We start from the raw sequence: 21022 nt of genomic DNA on the forward strand, positions 1-21022 counted from the left end.
CGACACTAGAGAAGAAGCATAGTGCTGTTGCAGGGCGTTGACAACATGATTTATACTGGACAATCATTAAAACTGATACCCCTATGTCTTGACGAGACTAACTAATCCTGATACTCCACCAGAGTATGTTTTTGAAATATGCCCTAAAGGTGGGACATCATCTGAAAGCATACCAATAGCTACAAGTGAGCTGATTTCTTTACATCTGATGTTTGTTTCAAACCTTCAAATGTGGAACGTTCCTCTAAGAGTAGTACTCACTTAAAAGCGAAACACTGCACTGTCTTGAATACACATTACAAGCAACATAAGGAAAATACAGGAAGTGTCGGCACATTAGTAACAACATCGCCTGAGCCTTAGCTTGGCTTACACCATACCTTTCTCCCATTGCACGATTTTCCGAATATACGATATGACATGTTGGTATGCTTCTCGATGTAACGTCCCCTGAAACAGAGCATTTGAGCATATCGAAACTGCCACCACAAGAACTAAATAACAAACTTACTTAGCCGAACACCAGATTACAACGAAATCAAATGCGTACCCATTTCAACATTTCAGTGGTGTTCGTCCTGCGGCCACCAATAAGCGATCTAAAGTCATCGCTCGTTATGCTGCTAACCCGACATTTCTACTGATGAATAGCTCCATCCAATCTCCCAGCCTTTCCTCTCAGCGTTCTCTCGCCCACCCGAAAGCCATCTGACCATATGGCTTTTGACGACCACCAGCTAACCAGCAGTGGCTCCATCGGACAGCTCTCTGACCACCAGCTAACCAGCAGTGCTCCATCGGGCAGCCCTCTGACCACCAGCGGCCCCAGCCGAGAGCCCTCTGACCACCAGCGGCCCCAGCCGAGAGCCCTCTGACCACCAGAGGCCCCAGCCGACAGCCCTCTGACCACCAGCGGCCCCAGCCGAGAGCCCTCTGACCACCAGCGGCCCCAGCCGAGAGCCCTCTGACCACCAGCGGCCCCAGCCGACAACCCTCTGAACACCAGCGGCCCCAGCTGACAGCCCTCTGACCACCAGCGGCCCCAGCCGAGAGCCCTCTGACTACCAGAGGCCTCAGCCGACAGCCCCCTGAACACCAGCGGCCGTCGGGCGCACCTGGCCGGCACCCTCGGCGCTTTTGCCCTCCTCCGAGTCGGTGGTGGCCCGTGTGGTCAGCCGATTGCTCGGCTTCTCAGAAGACTGGGCCGACGAGGAGCCGGCCGACTGCACCAGTCGGCTCTTGCGGTGCTTCCCCAGCGAGCTGGCGGCGGTCAGGACGGTGTCATCGGTAGCAGCAGGCCGTTCCCAGCACGCCCTGCTGCCACACACAGTTATCGCGGGCGGCGCGGGTAGGCCACGACTGTCGGGACTGGTACGGTACAGCTGCTAGGTGAACATCCGCGGGCCACAAACATGGCTACTTGCGCCGACACGCACGGCACGGCGGGCACCTGCAGGTCAGGGGGTCACCAAACTGAGGGATGCACTGATACGCACGGCACGGCGGGCACCTACAGGTCAGGGGGTCACCAAACTGAGGGATGCGCCGACACACACGGCACGGCGGGCACCTACAGGTCAGGGGGGGGGGGGCACCAAACTGAGGGATGCGCTGATACGCACGGCACGGCGGGCACCTACAGGTCAAGGTGGTCACCAAACTGAGGGATGCGCCGATACGTACGGCACGGCGGGCACCTACAGGTCAAGGTGGTCACCAAACTGAGGGATGCGCCGATACGTACGGCACGGCGGGCACCTACAAGTCAAGGTGGTCACCAAACTGAGGGATGCGCCGATACGTACGGCACGGCGGGCACCTACAGGTCAGGGGGTCACCAAACTGAGGGATGCGCCGATACGCACGGCACGGCGGGCACCTACAGGTCAAGGTGGTCACCAAACTGAGGGATGCGCCGATACGCACGGCACGGCGGGCATCTACAGGTCAGGGAGTCACCAAACTGAGGGATGCGCCGATACGCACGGCACGGCGGGCACCTAACGGTCAGAGGTGGGTCACCAAACTGAGGGATGCGCCGATACGCACGGCACGGCGGGCACCTACCAGGTCAGGGTGTCACCAAACTGATGGGATGCGCCGATACGCACGGCACGGCGGGCACCTACAGGTCAGGGGGTCACCAAACTGAGGGATGCGCCGATACGCACGGCACGGCGGGCACCTACAGGTCAGGGGGTCACCAAACTGAGGGATGCGCCGATACGCACGGCACGGCGGGCACCTACAGGTCAGGGTGGTCACCAAACTGAGGGAAACATTGCTAGATGACCGTTCACATTTCATTCTTTACATCAAATCAAATTATATCAAATTACAGAGAATACACCAGCACAACGACCCTAGACGCAGTCCAGTCTAAGCCAACAAGTATGCATGCTTCCCACTCAGTTGGTGCAATGCAGTTTACAAGTAGCTTAAATCGATTCAGCTGTGATATATCCACGGCTCTAACCTTTCATTTGGGTGACTTCTGCCAGACTTCGGGCCGCAACCATTGTTTGTTATCATAATATAAGGACCACCTTAATACAGTTTGACAGACCTGTGACTTAAGCATATATCCCAGAGACAAAACGTCGGGGAATCCTCGCCTCGCTTCGGGGCGAGACAACAGCAAATGTTGGCGTCGCTTGGTTTTTGTATCACCACACCGACAAATTAACGGCCACATCGTTATGAAATCGTCAATATTATTAAGCAAATATTTGACAACTTTGATGAAAGCCCAACTTCGACTGGCCCTACACCACACCAAGGTGGTGTCACAACAGCCAGCCGATAGTATTCGGTTTCTGGCCCCGTCCGCGTTCGTGACTGCCTTTAGTGGACTACGGCTTGCTTATTATTTCCAATATAGGTCATGGGCTCATGGTCGCACAATATGTCTCGAAGTCAGGATACTGCACAGCATAGCGGGCCACAAACGGTTCTTGGTACCACGCAGGTATTCCGAGGTTGCTGATGGAAACCATCGCAAACCTCATCGGGCCTTCGGCTTCATGGTCAACCACTGCTTGCATTGCGTCTGTGATAGCTGCGAAGCCCGGCTCTTCCTACCTCAAGTCATGGCGACGTCACATAATCAAACCATCAGCGACTTTTAGCATTTTGTGCCTTTTACATGTGACGATGCGTAATCATTTGTGACACCACTGCGTCACCGGGTCACGGCACCCGTCAATGACTAAAACCAAGTAGTTTATGAATCCTTAATGAAAAAGCAAAGCAGTGGGTACAGGTACTGCGCATATCTATATATTATATACCACCGGACGCCCACGCATGTACCGCAACAGCTAGAGAGTCTCGCCGAGACGGATGGCATTGTTTCTTGCGAAAAAGGGTCCGGTAACTGATTTGCACAAATCACCAGAAAATGCAGAAGATTTTGCTCCCTTCCAGGCATTTTGTATTAACGGATTTTCGCCAGCGAATTCGGCGGTCATTGAACTGCCCAACGCACCCGTGAATATCCGGCTAGCCCTATTCAACATAGCAGGTTATGTAAATTGCATGTAGGTCAAAGATAGCTCCAGGCTCTGGTTCGCGGAGCCGCAGTTATCCTTCAACAGCTTCGGATACGGATTCTGCTTCGAGCCAGGAACAGCTGACTTCCACTTGTTCGACTTCGGCCTCAAACAAGTTTTGAATTATGGCTTCGCCTTCGGCTCTATGCGAACTTGAACTGCTGGCTTCGGGTGGTTTTTACTGCAGCTGATTTGCTTCGAAGAAACGGCCTTGCCTGTCCCCTCACGTCAGTATATCACACAACTTGTTATGGTGGCGACACCTACATGGTTAAGTTTACAGCCACCGCCCTCAGCTTCGGCTTCGCGTTTACAAAGTTCGAAGCCGGTGGCTTCGAATTCGGTTTCGCGGTCTAAAAACAGGACGCCACTATTTAACGCTACAGGGTCGTTCTCGCGCGTCCGCGCCCGCCACCTGGTGCTGGCTGCAGCGGCCAACGACGCTTGGTTGGACAAAAACTGCAACCCCGTGCGTTGATGTTCTTGCTCCTAACGATTGTACGCTCGCGGGTCCAAAACTTTTTCATGTAACCAGTTGAATTACTTGTTTCTGGAAATGAAGGACGCCTCCAAGTAAAATATTGGGTGGGTGTATCACTACAAGTTTTTGACCTTGTTTCAATCCATCCTTTTGAAAACAAGAACCAGGCTATGTATAATAACTCACCTTACAAAAGAACAATCATTTATGAATTTCATTTAGATTCCTCAGCCTACTGCACTTCCAACCACCATCATTTGTTGCGGAACGGTCCGCACTATTGGTAACGGCAAATGCCACGATCTGTTGCGGCCAACCGTGATGGCCGGCACCCGACAGCACACTCAGCGCTGATACAGACCACACGCTCAGCGCTGATGCAGACCACGCTCAGCGCTGATACAGACCGTACACAGTATCTGCAGTGGTGTACTCGCGCGGTGCGGACAGGATCAGATATCAGTGTTATCATTTGTTACTGCCCAGTTGGCACGGTCCGCACATTGCAGGATACATATGTCATCTTAGGCGAAACGGGCGGCCGACGTTGACGCAGGCAGACCAAAAGCGGGCACATCAGTTATTGCGGGAAAGTTGGCACGGCTTGCACTGGCAGGCCACACATTTCGCATTTCATGCAGCTCGGTTGCCGAGGACGGCCTCGGCAGGCCAGGCCATCAGGTTCCGAAGGAGCAGCCGCCACAATTACAAAAAATCGCGATGACTATTGGTTAGTTACCGACATCTGAACGGCTTACATTCGCTAAATGAGCAACACACCGATCGATGGAAATAGCTCGCAGGTAACAGACGTCATAGCTTAGCACGACAGTACCCTAGAGGTATGAATCGCTTGATGGGCGATAGGGCGCCTGACTGGGGACTCGTCCACGCGGTGCACGCGGTCAGGGCGGAGCGCCTCCGCCAACACTCCCCCCCCCCCCCGCCCGGTTGCATGTGACCGCGGTTTGACACCGGAGTCACATTTTGGAGCGCCCCGTTCGCGCCTGCGGTACGGCACCTGGCCGCTTCTCCACGGCCGATACCACGCCCTCCCGCGGGCGGGTCGCGGGGTGGCGCCAGCTGGCTACCGCACCTCGGCTCGACACGCCGCTGAGGCGCTCCGTCACCAGGAAGTGGCCCATCTCTCGCACTCATCAGCCACAAAGCACCGGCAGGCCACATACGTCTCTTCAGTGTTCTTTTTTTCTTCATATGAGCGGCCTAGCGCGGCCGCGGTGTCTGGCCAGTGCACTTGTGCGGCAGCAGCTGACCGCCGTTTGGTGACGTCACTGGCCGCTGCTGGCGCATCTCCACGTTGTTAGGAATGCATTCATGTTAACGTCACGGTTTCTGCGTAATTTCTGTATTCCTGATCTTCGAAGCCCGATCTATGCGGAAATCTTGCCAGGCCGGAAAACGCGCGGTCCGCTTCACGACAGGCAGAGTACAGGCATTCCACCAAAGTATTTCGGAGACATTGATTGTAATAAGTGTGACAATTTTAAAAGATTTAATACTAACCGTCCCAAATTGGCAATAGTCTTAGCCTTTGTTCGATTCCGGAGCGCTCAAGACGTGAGATCAGTTTTGGTAAGATTGCTTCAGGTTGGCTTCTGTTCAACCATGAATTGGTTTCGCTGAGAGTGCTTTACAACCGAGGTCGAAGCTAGGCGGGGTCACTGGATTGTGCGGGAGTAGGAGCTGAACGCCATCGTCATTTAAAGTTTTGGTCCCTCGTTACTGAAACGCGCGGATAAATCCCTTATGATAAACCAGAAACAGCTCAGAGCCCAGTGAAGACCCCTGCACGACGCTGTATTCGATCCATCTCAAGTGGGTCTGCGGGTAACAACAGTCTGGAACATAACATCCATGCTCTAAACCCGGTCTGGTCTATCCGTGTGGGCCGCCTTCTTCTGCCAGTCATCCTCCCAGTTGCTCTATTGGCAGTGTCCAACGCCATCGAACGCCTTGGACGCGTCAGCGTAGGTCGGTAAGGACCTTGTGTTGATGTTGCCTGCTCGGCGCTCGACAGCGTTCGGCAGTGTCCCCTTCGCGGAGCGCCCAGGCCAGACCATGCTGATGCCCTGATCACGTGGATGAGCTGCGAGCTTAACTGCGCACGTAAGATGCGAGCCGTAACTTTGGAAATAATCCACAGCATTTAGGAAGCCATTCAGATACCTGCACACGAGAAGCCCACTAATTTGGCTTTGGGCGTGATGAAAGTCCATAGTCGTGATCCATGCTCTCGGGAGCCGGCGCAGCCCGACGATTTGCGAAATGTGCGAAGCGCGGGGCCCGTAGAGAGGAGCGGCGCCGCACCTGAACAGCGACGCAGCCTTCACCACGTACTCGAGACGGCAGCGACAGTGGCGGCGCAAGTGGGAGCTCCGGCAATGCCTCGACGCATTAAACCGCTTATGTCCCGAGCTCAGCCACCCGCTGGTGGGCTTGGGGCCAGCAAAAGCTACCTATACGTGAAACGAGCATCATCTCTCATTCTAGAACCAGTCGATCTAGCATCCAAGTTACCTGCGCCTCTTAAACGTGCATACATCGCACGTGACGACGTGCACAGCGTGTAACGTGTGGCTGACTGCATCATTATAGCTTCGTTGCATTGTTATCCTATATGGTAAACATTCCTATCTATTCTTTCTTCATTAATAGATCCGGCCTTGCATATCATACATCGAGTACATTTGTATAACACAACACAGTGTTTGCAGCTGCGCATACGCCTGCAGTTGTCGGCAGGTGGCTGGTACTCTACGAGCCAAACAGCGTACTGACCTCGTCTCGCTGCCGCTGGGGAGCGCGCTGTTCTCCTGCGAGAAGCATTCCCTGCTGGCAGCTCCGGTGCTGCAGCTGCGGCAATGGGTGACGACTGTCAGCGACCCATCAGCGGAACCACAGACGAGCGACGTTCGCCGTCGGTTCAACCGCAATCCCTCTCCAAGGAAAACCGGCAACATGCATATGAGATCTTCGGGATCAACAGGGAATGAGACGTGGCCTTGGAGCGATAACTGGGGGAGGGGGCGGTCTTCGGAGAAGCCGCCCTCGATTGCTCGGGTCCCAAAGCGATCGGTCATCGAGAGCTAGCGGGGACAGACCCACGAGGCCAGCGCGGCCTCTCCTGCCGTCAGACCAGTCTGTCGACACCCTCTCCCACCTCTGCTGGTTGTTGGTGGACGGCCCGTAGGCCGAGTCGCGGTTCTCCGAGGCGCCCGTCTCAGAGTAGTCCTTCTCGACGGCCGACTGCTTGACGCCGTCAATCTGCTCGTCGCACATGACCACCTGTCGGACAGCGGCGCCGTCACCGGCTGGCGGCACCCTCTGGGACGGCCACCGATCGGGGCGGCCGCCGATCAGGGACGACCGCCGGTCAGGGACGGCCACCGACCAGAGACGGTCACCGGTCAGGGGCGGTTACCGATCAGAGACGGCCACCGATCAGAGACGGCTGTCGATAAGGGACGGCAATCGACAAGGGACGGCCACCGGTCAGGGACAGCCACCTGCAGCCCGGCCCGGCCTGCCGCAGCGCACCTCGCCCCGTCCCCAGTTCAGAGGTACGGAGTAAATATTCCGCTGGCGCCGTCACATTAACCAGCAGAAAAGGTTCCAACACTTGCGGCCACGCCAGTTGCGTGCAGCCATAACTGATACAAGGGAAACTATCTATTTGATGGGAATACAAATGGTAGACTCGCAGAAACTCAGAGAAATTCGACATGACCTTACTGATTCGTTATTTGCACAAGTAGAGTCCTGACCGCTTTGCTATGATCTTCTGCTGGTTTTTATGACACAACCAGCTGCGTGATCTACGTGGAGGCTAGACCAGGTCAACCCACGGACTGCACTCCACTCAATTAACTGGTCGTGCTCAGATGCATGGATTCATGAGCCGTGCCGTGAGCCTTGATATATCTACATATATATATATATATATATATATATATATATATATATAACGCATATAACCAGACCCCGACCAAGCAGCCCACCGACAATTCACCAGATCAATAACTCCAATTCGTTCCAGCGCCCTCTCTCCATGTCCGTATTCACCAGTCTGTTCTGTTTTAAACACGCTTGCACTTCCGCAGATCTTTCTAACGCAGATTAATACACCAGCGAATGTGCCACGCTGAGACCCAGCAGCAGTACTATGGGCACCGCAATGGCGGTAATGCATTTCTGTCGTGCCAGATGATTTTGCAATGATTCCACGTGGCGAACCCTCGTGAATCGCGGTGAAATCAGTCATCACAACTTATCGCTGAACTAGCAGCCACAAGTTAGCGTTAACGTTATCGCTGGCCAGGAAACCCCCGGCTGTCATGTATCACGTTGATCACGTTATACCGCACGCTTGCATCTCACGCTCCAGAGATGATCATGCAACTTGTTCTGAGTTCGGTGAATCTGAACAAATTTCGGATGCTAATCGCGCCAAGCACACGCGTCGCACATGGAGGCCCACGTGTTTGTCGACCTAACGCGGAAATCCCCAGTGTGATGAAGCAGGCCTGTTAGAGTGCTCGCTCACTTTGTGAGCATCTGCACGCAAGGAGAAAGAAACGCGGACACCGGGGTATGGATTTGAGCATGGGGTGGAGCGTCGCACTCTATGTTCTTGGGAGCCAAGGCAAGTCAGGAGTGGTCTAATGCGCATCTGTGATGTTTTTATGGTTAAAGGCACTGTTTCACACCTGAAGATATTGAGGCAAGCGTCAGACGTGATGAAACCAGCTCACTTATAGCTGTTGGTATGCTTTTAAGTAGAGAAGACTGCTGTAGACAAAACAGCTTATCTGTTTACCAAATATGTTCTTTGGTACGACATTATTTGATTATGTCATCGCATCCCGCACAAAATTGATTGAGTCAGTCGATGGCCGTCATATCTGAAAATCGTACTCACAAAAGCCAGATATGGACGACCGGCCAATATATTTTTGACCTTGCTCGGCGCATAGCTTATGCAGTGGAGGGATTTGAATGACGTTATTATGATGTAATGAATGCCAAGGTAACTTTGAAATACTCCCCCTCCCCTCCCCCCATTTCCGCGGGCGTACAGCTCCGAAACTAGAGGAGTCTAGGTCTTAAGAAGGGCAAGACTGTAAACTGCGCAGTGAGATCTTCAAAATGGCTATTTCAGTTCAAAACCCGCAACAATGTGGAACACTCCCTTTAAAACACAGGGGTCTTTTGAGCCGACGTCGCTGGGGCCGAGCCCCGGCAGCCCAGTGCTGGTTTAGCCCATGGGTTTAGAGAGGGAGAAGCGAAGTATGGAGGAAGCGAGGCAGGGATGGCAAGGCGGTGCTAAGCCCGGTCCTCATAGCACACGCATACGTACCACCCACTTCGTTTGACACACATTTCCAAAAATTGGGCGAGCCCGCGCCGGCCCGCTTCAGCACCCACTCCGTACCAAAAAGATGTACGGATTAGAGATGCAACTTTTCAGCGCGCCAACCGGCCAATTTCTAACCTGCAGAAGTCCGCAGACTTTTGGCTGGATTGTGGGCCAGACTTGGTGGGCTTTTGCGGGCCAAAAATTTCAACAGGCAACCTAATGCATTTTTTTGTTATTTCTTATTTTAAACTAATCCCAAAACCAGAGTGTGCTACCAAACACAAAATAACCACGAAACACACAAACAACCATGACACACACATTTTATTTTTTATAGCAAGAGCATCGGTGACAGAAAACCAATGTGCGCAGACATGACACACCAGTAAATCAGGTTGCACAGACTGAACAGTTTTAAGCAAACATCTCACTGACAAATTCAAGGAAAACGACCAAAATTTTCACAATTATGACTTAATTTCATTGCGCGGCAGTTAGGTGGGTCCTTGATACAACTAAAGCTACACTCTGCACTTGGCTGTTATTGTGAGGGTGCGGTGGACTCAGCATTTCTTGGTTTACACAAAAATCATACCACCCAAATCACAGCCTATATCCATGATTAATGAAATGCATGGGAAACCGCGAACCTGTCATTGTCCTAGCTTCGCGCACTTGCCAATCGACATTAAAACACCCTTGGACCCAAACGACAGAAATGCCGCTGTCCCCACTTCGGCTGTCGCTTCACCTGATGACCCTCGCGCGCCGCAGGCCCTTTCCATGGACACGCACTCTGCCGCCACGGTGGCTGAACAGCATCCGTCTCCGTCCGACGCCTCGGGTTCCGACCCTCACTCGTCTTTGACCGGCCCGGTACCTGCTCGCCCTGATGCTGACCCTCGCTCGTCTTCGACCAGCCCGGTACCCGCTCGCCCTGGTGCTGACCCTCGCTCGTCTTTGACCAGCCCGGTACCTGCTCGCCCTGACGCCGACCCTCGCTCGTCTTTGACCAGCCCGGTACCCGCTCGCCCTGATGCTGACCCTCGCTCGTCTTTGACCAGCCCGGTACCCGCTCGCCCTGATGCTGACCCTCGCTCGTCTTTGACCAGCCCGGTACCTGCTCGCCCTGATGCTGACCCTCGCTCGTCTTGGACCAGCCCGGTACCCGCTCGCCCTGATGCTGACCCTCGCTCGTCTTCGACCAGCCCGGTACCCGCTCGCCCTGATGCTGACCCTCGCTCGTCTTTGACTAGCCCGGTACCCGCTCGCCCTGATGCTGACTCTCTCTCGTCTTTAACCAGCCCGGTACCCGCTCACCCTGGTGCTGACCCTCGCCCGTCTTTGACCAGCCCGGTACCCGCTCGCCCTGGTGCTGACCCTCGCCCGTCTTTGACCAGCCCGGTGCCCGCTCGCCCCGATGCTGACCCTCGCTCGACAATCACCAGTGTTCGCCTCACTGCCGAGCCAATGCTGGATCATTTCAGCTCTAACGCTGTCGTCCAACCTCGTGGTGAGGAGGTGTCATTTCGAAAAATCAACGTTTTCTGGCCATCACGGCAAATTGAAAGCTATCTGCGGCCCATGCGACCTAAGACTTTGGAGGACCAGCAAACGCATCACTCATCATTCAAACAGCCACTCGCGTTCAAAACAGAGCTTTTCTCAAAACAACGGAATTCTGTGCCAAGCATGTAAGTTTCTCTTCACCCATATCCGGAACACCACCAAAGACACCATCTTCGCGCTTGAGTTCCGTTTCATGACGGCGAAGATCCTAGCGGAGCTCGGGAACGAAAATGTTTAACCATGTCCGACGGCTGACGACCTTCAGAGATGGCCAGCGTCGTGACACGAGCCAGCTTGTTCTGACCTTTGCTACCACCCGACTTACAGACACTCACAGCTGGTTACCTCCGTTGTGAGGTTGTTCATACCGAATCCATTGAGGTATTTTAAATGCCAGCGGTTTGGAAACGGCAGTAGGTACTACAAGCGGAGTGCCAGATGTCTCCAGTGTGACGAGACCCCTCACGAGGGGTCTGCCTGCTCATCACCCAAGAAATACCTGAGCCGTGGGAGCACTGATCGCGCACCCAATTCTTCTCAGTGTCCCATATGGAACAAAGAGAACGAAATTCGCTGTGAAAGAGCCAAGACAAGTATGTCGTATCCCAAGGTACGGTGCACTACAAGTCCAAAATGTCATCACAGTCCAGCAAAACATATGCACAATCAGCAAGGTACAATGGCCACATGACGAACACAAACTGACTGTTTTCCCCAGCCGCCTTTCCTGAAGCTTCTCAACCCCCGCACCTCTGTCTCAATTGAGTCGACCACGCAGACCCAGATGAAAAACACAATGGAGTCGCCCTTGGCTGAGCGCTCGGATGCCCAGGCGCCCACGCACTTCCGTCACCAGACTGGCCGGCGTTCCAGTCATCCGCCTATGCGTGATCCGCGCGCGGCTCAGTCGGCAGCCCGGTCCCCTGGTCGCCACACGAACGGTCCCTTACCTCCCACCAGCACGACACCAACCACAACACGCTCGAGCGGAGACCGTAGGCGCAACAGAGAACAGTGCGAATAAACGGGGCGCTCCCGCGATTCTAACACAGCACCTAATCATAACCCCACATAACAACACTGGATAGCGTCACCCATCGGCTACCGTACTCGTTAAGCTGTTGACCTCGTCCCGCTGCAATAGCCCTTATAAAACTCGTTCAACGTGGGCTGGTAAAGGCAATGCATTACCTTGCCATTTATAGCACATGACCACGAAATATAGTGATATGGCTAAGCGCGTATCGATCCGCCTAACCATGCATCTTGCCCGCGATGAATACGTCATGATACAGATCGGAGGCCCATGGAGACAAGTCTGCCATTTTAGTCAAGCGGCGTTCACATTGCCAACTTGACGTGGCAGCCCAGCACGGCGACGGCCGCCCGTTGACAGGAGGAGGCTGCACGGCGCCGGCCGCCCGTCGACAGGAGGAGGCTGCACGGCGACGGCCGCCCGTTGACAGGAGGAGGCTGCACGGCGCCGGCCGCCCGTCGACAGGAGGAGGCTGCACGCGCGCCGCCCGTTGACAGGAGGAGGCGACGCCGCCGTTAGGGGGGTGACACCGTTGACAGGAGGAGGCTGCACGGCGACGGCCGCCCGTCGACAGGAGGAGGCTGCACAGCGACGGCCGCCCGTTGACAGGAGGAGGCTGCACGGCGACGGCCGCCCGTTGACAGGAGGAGGCTGCACGGCGCCGGCCGTCCGTCGACAGGAGGAGGCTGCACGGCGCCGGCCGCCCGTTGACAGGAGGAGGCTGCACGGCGCCGGCCGCCCGTTGACAGGAGGAGGCTGCACAGCGCCGGCCGCCCGTTGACAGGAGGAGGCTGCACGGCGACGGCCGCCCGTTGACAGGAGGAGGCTGCACGGCGACGGCCGCCCGTTGACAGGAGGAGGCTGCACGGCGACGGCCGCCCGTCGACAGGAGGAGGCTGCACGGCGACGGCCGCCCGTCGACAGGAGGAGGCTGCACGGCGACGGCCGCCCGTTGACAGGAGGAGGCTGCACGGCGCCGGCCGCCCGTCGACAGGAGGAGGCTGCACGGCGACGGCCGCCCGTCGCCGTGCAGCCTCAGGAGGGTCGGCACAGCGCCGGCCCGCCCGTCGACAGGTGGGAGGTGCCCAGGCGGACGGACGCCCGCCGACGGAAGGGGGCTGCACGACGACAGCCGCCCGTCGACGGGAGCCGCCGGCGACGGCCTAGCCCGCCGACAGGTGGAAGGAGTCTTGCACGGGCGACAGCCCGCCGCCGGGACGAGAGAGGCCGCTACGGATCGACGGCCGCCCATCGACAGGAGGAGGCCGACGCACCGTCAGAGACCAGGGCGATGCTTCTTCACCGGAGGGGTAACAGTGTGGACTCACATACGGGCGGGAGCCGGGTCAACGCCGCAACGACATCGTTCCTGCACTCGGCCGCGGACAGCGGGCAACTGTAGCAGCGATGGCAGCGAAGGCGCTGCTCCGCCTTGGGTAACCGCCGCCCTGGAAGAGGTGCAGATGTTGGCTTGTCAGCCTTGCCCTACCCTTACCTTGCAATGATGGGCAGGATCTGAGAGGATTGGTTTAGCGTGGCTTGGCTTATGTGTCAGAATGCAACTTACTCTGACCTGAGCTGCCCATGCGAAGGTGCTTGCCCGTCATCAAACTGAGGGGCGGGGGGGCGGACTGGGGCGGGGTCCAGCCCAGCCCCAGTCTCAGCCTCAGCCCCAGCCCCAGCCCCAGCCCCAGCCCCAGCCCCAGCCCCAGCCCCAGCCCCAGCCCCAGCCTCAGTCTCAGTCTCAGTCTCAGTCTCAGCCTCAGCCTCAGCCTCAGCCCCAGCCTCAGCCTCAGCCTCAGCCTCAGCCTCAGCCTCAGCCTCAGCCTCAGCCTCAGCCTCAGCCTCAGCCTCAGCCTCAGCCTCAGCCTGATCCTCAACCTCAGCCTCAGCCTCAGCCTCGGCCTCAGCCTCAGCCTCAGTCTCAGCCTCAGCCTCAGCCTCAGCCTCAGCCTCAGCCTCAGCCTCAGCCTCAGCCTCAGCCTCAGCCTCAGCCTCAGCCTCAGCCTCAGCCCCAGGCCAGCCCCAGCCTCAGCCTCATCCTCAGCCCCAGCCCCAGCCCCAGCCCAGCCTCAGCCTCAGCCTCAGCCTCAGCCTCAGCCCCAGCCTCAGCCTCACTCAACCTCAGCCTCAGCCCCAGCTCCAACTGCAGCTCCAGCCTCAGCCCTGCAGGTCAGGGTGGGGAAAGGCTGACAAGCACCTTTGCAGGGCAGCTCAGGTCAGGGTCGGGCGAGGCTGGTACATGGCCAGGTCACGCTAACCAATCCTCCCAGTCCCGGTGTATTCCAGCTTAATTATGAAAACTTAAGTCCACAAACTGCAGCTCGGCCTCCTAGCCTGAACTGTGTCCAACGGCCTTAGCATATGGCAGTCATGCAAGGTTCTAAAACACATGGAAAGCAAAGAAAAAAGTGGATAGCACCACTGTCATCACCATATATTTTCAACAACTATATCCCATACTCAAAGCTGCCTTAAAAACAGGATAAGATGAAACCATCAATTTAATTAACGCTGCACTGCCAACTATGAAAATAAAAGCTTAACATAAAATATAACAAAGAAACATAAAGCCATGATTGGACATATGACCCTCTTATCCTCTTTCTTGTTTTATTCCAAATCCTCGCGACGCCCCGCTTGCCCGGGACAGGCTGCATGCGTCAGTCACGAGTGGGCCGAGAGGCCCTCTGCCAGGCCCCTGCAGGAAAACCAGACGGGGCACCCCGAAATAGCACAGATGGATCCCTGCGCGGGCTAAGCCTCAACGGCTGATCCCCAGACGCACGCAGTCCTGTCCCACCGTTATCCACTTTCCTTCATTCCAAAATAGCCCTGAAATGACCATTTCTGGTCAACAGGGCTCCAATCCAAATAATCAGCCGTGATTGAAACTTGCACACCTAGCTCAACACTGATTTAGAAAACCACTTTAAGTCCACTTTACTTAGGAGTCGTGCCCCCGGACACCATGTCTGAACGGCTGGACGTCATTTTTCTGCTTGATCTTGAACGCCGCATCGTCAACGGCATCTGAGGATTTGAATGGCGTTGCTATGGTGCCGTGCATGCCTGAACAGCCTAAAAACAGCTTGCATATATTCGGGGCGTGCAGCTCAGAACTAGAGGGTTTTAGGTCTTATGAATGGCAGGGCTTTTGAGCTCCACCGGGCGAACTTCAAAATGGCTATTTAAGTTCAAAACCCCATCCAAATGTGGCATAACGCCCTTAAAGACAGTGTCGTACCTTTGGCGTATATTTTAAGATATGCATAGGCAGAGACCCAGGGTCATTTAGTCTGATGATAGCACTGGGTTGTGCTCCCGTAGCACCATCAATAAAAATAATATCTGTTTTATTTTCGAGTCCAAATTACGCTTTCAACGTGCTGTAACAGCACGAGACTCCTACTCTCCTTAGTAGCCTCAGAGCGTATCCAAAGTCCGCCATAGTTGCATGTGTCGCAAACGCCGTCGTCATAACAACCGCCGTCGTCATGACGACGGCAAAATCTGCTGGGAGCAAATGTCAATTTCACGTCTTGTGCTGTATACTGCAGGGAGTTGGACATCGACACTGGACATTACGGAAATAAGACATGCAATGGAATAACTTAAGAATAGCGCGGTAACCGAGAATGTGAACTTAAACACCTAAAACTCATGGCCAAGCAGGCAAGAACACTATGAGAAAGGTCGAAAACACGAGCACATAGCGGCATTTGCTCCAGCAAACACCTCCAGCGCCCCCACAGCCACCTCTCGGAAGATTGAAGCACTACAAGTGAGTCAACCCGCCAAGAACAGGGGTTATTTTGAAACGGCCAGTCTGGTAGCACATCTATGTCATACAAACGTTCCATGACGCAATAAAACAATGACGTATTGAGGATCATCTTTACTAAACGGCGAAATTTCGCTGTCTAGAGCGGTCTTTTCCATCTAAAAGCATACCAATAGTTTTAAATGAGCTTGTCATCACACCTGCTGCTCGCTTCTATATCTTCCAAAATGAAACATTCTCTTTCAGAGGAGTGTGCTAGCTTTAGGGTCTATTTCTAAAACATATTCTGGTGAAATCTCACGATCATTTAGCTTAATAAAAACTCTCGGTTGCACCAATGTAGCACAATTAAGATATGGTAAGGGTGTAAATTGGCGTTATTTTCGAGTCGAAGTTATGCCGTCAAGGGCTTTGCAACAGCACTCCACTTCACCCAGGGGAAGACGTGTAGTGCTGAAGTGAAGCTGTCCAAAGTCCACGACAACTGTAGCTGGCGCGATCACTATCGTTATGACGACGGCAGGATCTGCTGAAGGCCGTGGCCAGCTGTTGCGGGTTAGAGTTACCACTTTGGGGCTGTTTTAGTCCGCACATTGCGGGCCTGCGGACTTAAGTCCAGTAGACAGGTGCCCGTTCCAGCGATCCTGCCGCGTCAACGGCAACTGCGGCCGCCCGAGCGACATCTGCGGTCGTCGGCGCGGCAGCGACCGCCGCCTACCGCCGGCAAGTGACGTATGTGGTAGACGGGATGACGTAGGAACGCATTTGTTCAATCAGAAAACGCGCTGGTGTCACCGGCGCGGTTAGGTGGAGCGATATGCGCTTAACCATATCACTATCCTTCGTCGTAATGTTGTGCTATAAGTGGCAGCGTTGTAATGAACTGCATTTACGAACCTGCGTTGAACGAGTCTTATAAGGGCTATTGCAGCGGGACGAGGCCAATACCTCAACGAGTACGGTCACCGATAGGTGACGCTACTGCTGTGTGAGAATCACGCTAGCGTCTTTCGTTTATTCGCCCCGCTGTTGTAAACGATGAACGTTTACTGATCTGGGTATTGTTTGTCCGCTGCTGACATATTAGCAGCCAGAACTAGGCAGATGGTTGCTGTTGTCAAGTGTTCCTCATTCTTCATGGTCCATCCCTCTCTGAACGCGTCTCCCTTTCTGTCATTTCGGGCCTTGGTACCGACACCGATGTTTAACAACGGACCAGCAAATTCACCGTAGGAGTTTTAGTCGCGGCTGCTCAGGCGCAGCCGGCACGTTGATGGCACGGGCCCTGAGGTACAGGCACTCACGCCTGTGTTGCACTGAATGGGGCTTTGGATATCATCTGGAGAAGACAACAGGCAACTACCGCCACCTATCTTCGACGTCGCAGAAGAGAGCGAAAAGCGCGGCACTATGGCGAGGATTGGGAGCGTGAAGTTTTTCGTTTCGTAGTGACTCGGTTGGTGTATAGCTCATGCTGCAACCTTGAGCCTCTGTTGCCGTGGTCCCGGTCCTTGGCCCGCGAGGAGCAAAGAGCACACTGGATACTCGGGCGAGTGTTCGTGCCGGACTGTAGCGTGGAGCGTCAGGCTGTCGCGTGGGTCATCGGACTGGTGCATGAGTCGTGTTTGCATATACAATTTGGACCTCCCAACATTTCAACCGGAGCAGGTACGTTCATCCCCTCGGCAACAATCAAGTGTCCGCGTCAGGGGCGTACTTCCATCATGCTTCCTGGGATATGTACCCACCCTTCACCATATGTATCACTGTATTAACGTGCGCGCGAATGAATGATCACTTAAAAATTCATGAGACACAAAAAATGAGATTAAGATAATGCCACGTCTCACGTCAAGTCACAATTTTCGTGAAAACAAAATCACTTTTTCAGCGAATAGGCTTTAGTTGTGCCCTCCTTTCCCTTCGACATGCTTCACACGTCCCTCCCCCGCCCGTGGTCCGCCCAATACTCTGCAGCAATCACGTGCAGTTTCGTTGGTAATGCAATACCAATGACAGCCACTGACATCTAAAATCCGTTTCGACTCTGGCCAGTGGCAGAGCCAGGGAGGAAGGTGGAGAAATCGGTCACATGGGGCCGCTCAGTCGGGCAGCCTCCTCTTCATTGCTCCGTCGTGCGCTTTTTTATTCAGAGTAGTTTTCAGGATCGGAATGCTATTCTTATGTCACCAGACCCGCTTCTAAGTCTTACAAGGCCTTCAGAACACCCTTCGGACGTCCCAAACTGTCAAAAAAATGCTGAGCCTTCTGCCCGCAAGGGGCTTATGCCACTTCCAACGGGCGTGGCCCCAGAAGTACCCCTTAACCAGAGGCTCAGGCTGAGGTCAGCCAACTAAACGTCTCTCAAGTCCAGATTCGTCTTGGGGTGATACCACGGAGGCGCGCGTTGAGAGCAGGATGATTATGCAACTCGAGTCTGAACAACGCAAACTTTTCATTTCTCTCAAGTCAATATTCTTCTCACGGCAACGTTTTTTTTGTTGTTTTTTTTGTAACATGCGCACTCCCCCCCCCCTCCCCACACACCATCCCGACGGCGGCGGCACGCACCCACCCACCCTCCCCTCTCCCGGAGCGCGTCGTAACGCGACAAGCCGTTGCTATGGAAACCAGCCGTTGGCGAATGACGTGTGACGTAGCTAGCCAAACGTGTGACGTCAGCAATCGCAGCGGCACGCTGGGCGGCTGTCGTCGCGCGCCGGCGGCCGTCGCGGTAACGCGAGACGTCGCCTCGGGAAACTGGGCTGTAAGGTTACGCTCCACATTTGTATCGGGTTTTGAACTGAAATGTCCGTCTTGACGATCATTGCAGTGCACTTCACAGCCCTGCCCTTCTAAGGACATGCAACCTAGTTTCTGAGCTAAACGTCCGCGAAGACGTGTAGACTATTTCGGGGAGACTATTCCAAGGTTACCCAGGCATCCACGACACCATAATGACGTTATTCAAATCATGCCATGCCACTGGCTATGCGGCGATCAAAGCCAACAAAAATACGTTTGTCAAGTCGCTCCGATCTGGCATTCATGAGCATGATTTCCAGATAAAACGGCCGTCAATTTGCTCTAAAAAAATGTTGTGCAAGGTAAAACGGCGTGGCCAAGCAATGACGTATTGAGGAGCACGTTTGCTAAGCGGAGAAATTGCGTTGCCCACAACAGCCTTTTCACTTAAAAGTATAACAATAGTTACAAGTGAGTTTATTTCATTATATCTGATGTTTGCTTCAATATCTTCAAATGTCGAACATTCCTTTAAAAGTAATCCGTCGACTAGTATAAAGGACACCAGCACAATGAATGCTTGTGATTGGCACAGCAGGAGACAGGGGCCAGTTGCACAGAAGCGCACTGGTTGAAGTTTGAGCTAGTGCGCCACTATGCACCATGCGATAATCCGTTTCCCAAAGCCACAGTACGCCTAGAAAAGAGCCACCGTGGTAAGCGCCATAGGGGAGAATAAAAGCCAAAGGATAACCATTCGCTGAAATCGCGGGATAATAACAGGGTTCGGGCTTTCGTAACGGTTATTAAACAAACATTTTGGCAAATTGTGTCGCAAATATTACAGAACTCACAGGCTGGAGAAATCAGGCAAATGAAATATATTACTTGCATAATGGTGAGCAGGGAATCCAAGAGATTTCCTCCGTAGGAGCGGCTAGTGGAAATTCTGAGCTTTTCATGATTTCGAGAAAACTGGTATTGCCGCTCAAATCGGATGCGTCTGATGCAGCGATAAGAGAAAAGCACAAAAAATGAACTACGAACCTTAATATGAGCTATCGGAACTAATTCGGTAGGTCAAGTCATTGATGAGAGGGAGCGGGAATCCGCGGGATTTCTGACGGTGGAAATCACACTTTACACGGAGGTTGGTGCGAAGGGGCAGAATGAATGGCGGAAACAAAATTTACCCCTGTGCTTTGCTACGTGTATCAACATGAAAAGAAAGGGCCCATGTGACCTTTATGTTCACATTCTGCTGTGAGCCTGGCACTATGTTTGAAAGTTAAGAAATAGTACAAGAGAAATATTGGTGCTATTGGTCTACAAAGTTAGTGCTGTGGTAAGCAAGAAAGCATGAATATTGCTGGTAGGGCTGGTAGAATATACTCCAAGCCTGATTTGACAGAAAAATATCCAGGGCACCAAATCTACATGTGTAAGAACTCCTTACAGCCTTGAGGATTTGACTTCTTTAACTTTTATACTTTCCTGATCCTTGGAGTGCAGCAATAAGTCTTCCCAAAATGGGAAAAATTAAGATCATTCAGCAAAAGCCATAACCCAGAAAAACTAGCCTGCATTTATCATAGGGAAAAAGCATAAAAATGGAGCAAAAAAGTTGAAGCTGACATGGCTGCTGACTAGAGAAGCAACTTGGTATAGCATGACATTTCACACACAAAGATGCAATAAAGTGGGAGTCCTGGGGTCCCATGGCTTCCCATTTGGGAACCTCGCATAGGCTTATTGGAATCTGGATTATGATGCATGTACATTAATGGTATTGCTGTACCATGGGTTCTAGCTCCACACCTTTGAATGCATGGTCATCAATGCAAACATATTAACAGTGATAATCAGCATGCACATTGGCACAGAGCCAATATGTGCTGATACTGCCCCATTATGTATGGGGACAGTTCCATGTACTATTAAAGGTATCTTGAATAGCACACTTAAATTGACCTGACCTTGACATACATGTTGGAAATGTTCCCTAACAGGTTAAGTCCACCAAAAATGCCACCACCAGCATTCATCTGCGACCAGCTCAGTTATGGCAATTGAATTTGAGTCTGAAATTGGGCTTTCCTTCTTGGGATGCATGGAACATGAATAAAATCTTGCCACCGGACGAATTGATGAGGATGTTTTAATTTTTCGGTGATAACTCGTAAAGATAACGTACACTACAGAATAAAAACAAGTCGAGAAAGTCATGGATAAAGCATGATGAGTTCACCAAACACCGTAATAGCAACAAACCATACCTGTTTCGGAACATCCAGACTACAATCATCCATGGTAACGGCAAGCGAGTCTTCCCCAGGCTCCACCAAGGTCGTCAAGCCAACGTTTTGTGATAGTGCTCACAATAGCTTACATTTGCACCATCAGCTAGCACCCACAGCATTTGTATCACGACCAGCTATCAACTGCGCTCACTGTCCGACCACCAACCGCACGCCCGACC

The 21022-nt window shown here is 53.5% G+C and overlaps 1 protein-coding gene across 1 annotated transcript; it reads right to left on the minus strand.

The window, feature by feature from the left end:
* Window positions 1-369: 369 nt before the first annotated feature.
* LOC119109248 (uncharacterized) lies at window positions 370-21022 on the minus strand. The gene is made up of 5 exons (XM_037232842.1): window positions 20820-21022; window positions 7214-7338; window positions 6832-6906; window positions 1116-1260; window positions 370-450 (listed from the first exon to the last, which is right to left on the minus strand). The coding sequence occupies exons 1-5, from the start codon at window positions 20850-20852 to the stop codon at window positions 370-372; spliced, it is 459 nt and encodes a 152-aa protein (XP_037088737.1). The 5' UTR covers window positions 20853-21022.

The sequence above is a fragment of the Pollicipes pollicipes genome, unplaced genomic scaffold (genome assembly GCF_011947565.3).
Source record: "Pollicipes pollicipes isolate AB1234 unplaced genomic scaffold, Ppol_2.1 Scaffold_7231;HRSCAF=8579_pilon_pilon_pilon, whole genome shotgun sequence".
NCBI classification, from domain to species: Eukaryota; Metazoa; Arthropoda; class Thecostraca; order Pollicipedomorpha; family Pollicipedidae; genus Pollicipes; species Pollicipes pollicipes.

Excerpts from the sequence above, each read along its gene's own strand:
- LOC119109248 (XM_037232842.1), bottom strand. The coding sequence starts at position 20,852 with ATGGATGATTGTAGTCTGGATGTTCCGAAACAG. Across the intron at positions 7,339-20,819 it reads GTCTGGATGTTCCGAAACAG|GTGGTCATGTGCGACGAGCA; the intron begins GTATGGTTTGTT and ends GCTGTCCGACAG. Across the intron at positions 6,907-7,213 it reads TCCACCAACAACCAGCAGAG|CTGCAGCACCGGAGCTGCCA; the intron begins GTGGGAGAGGGT and ends CCATTGCCGCAG.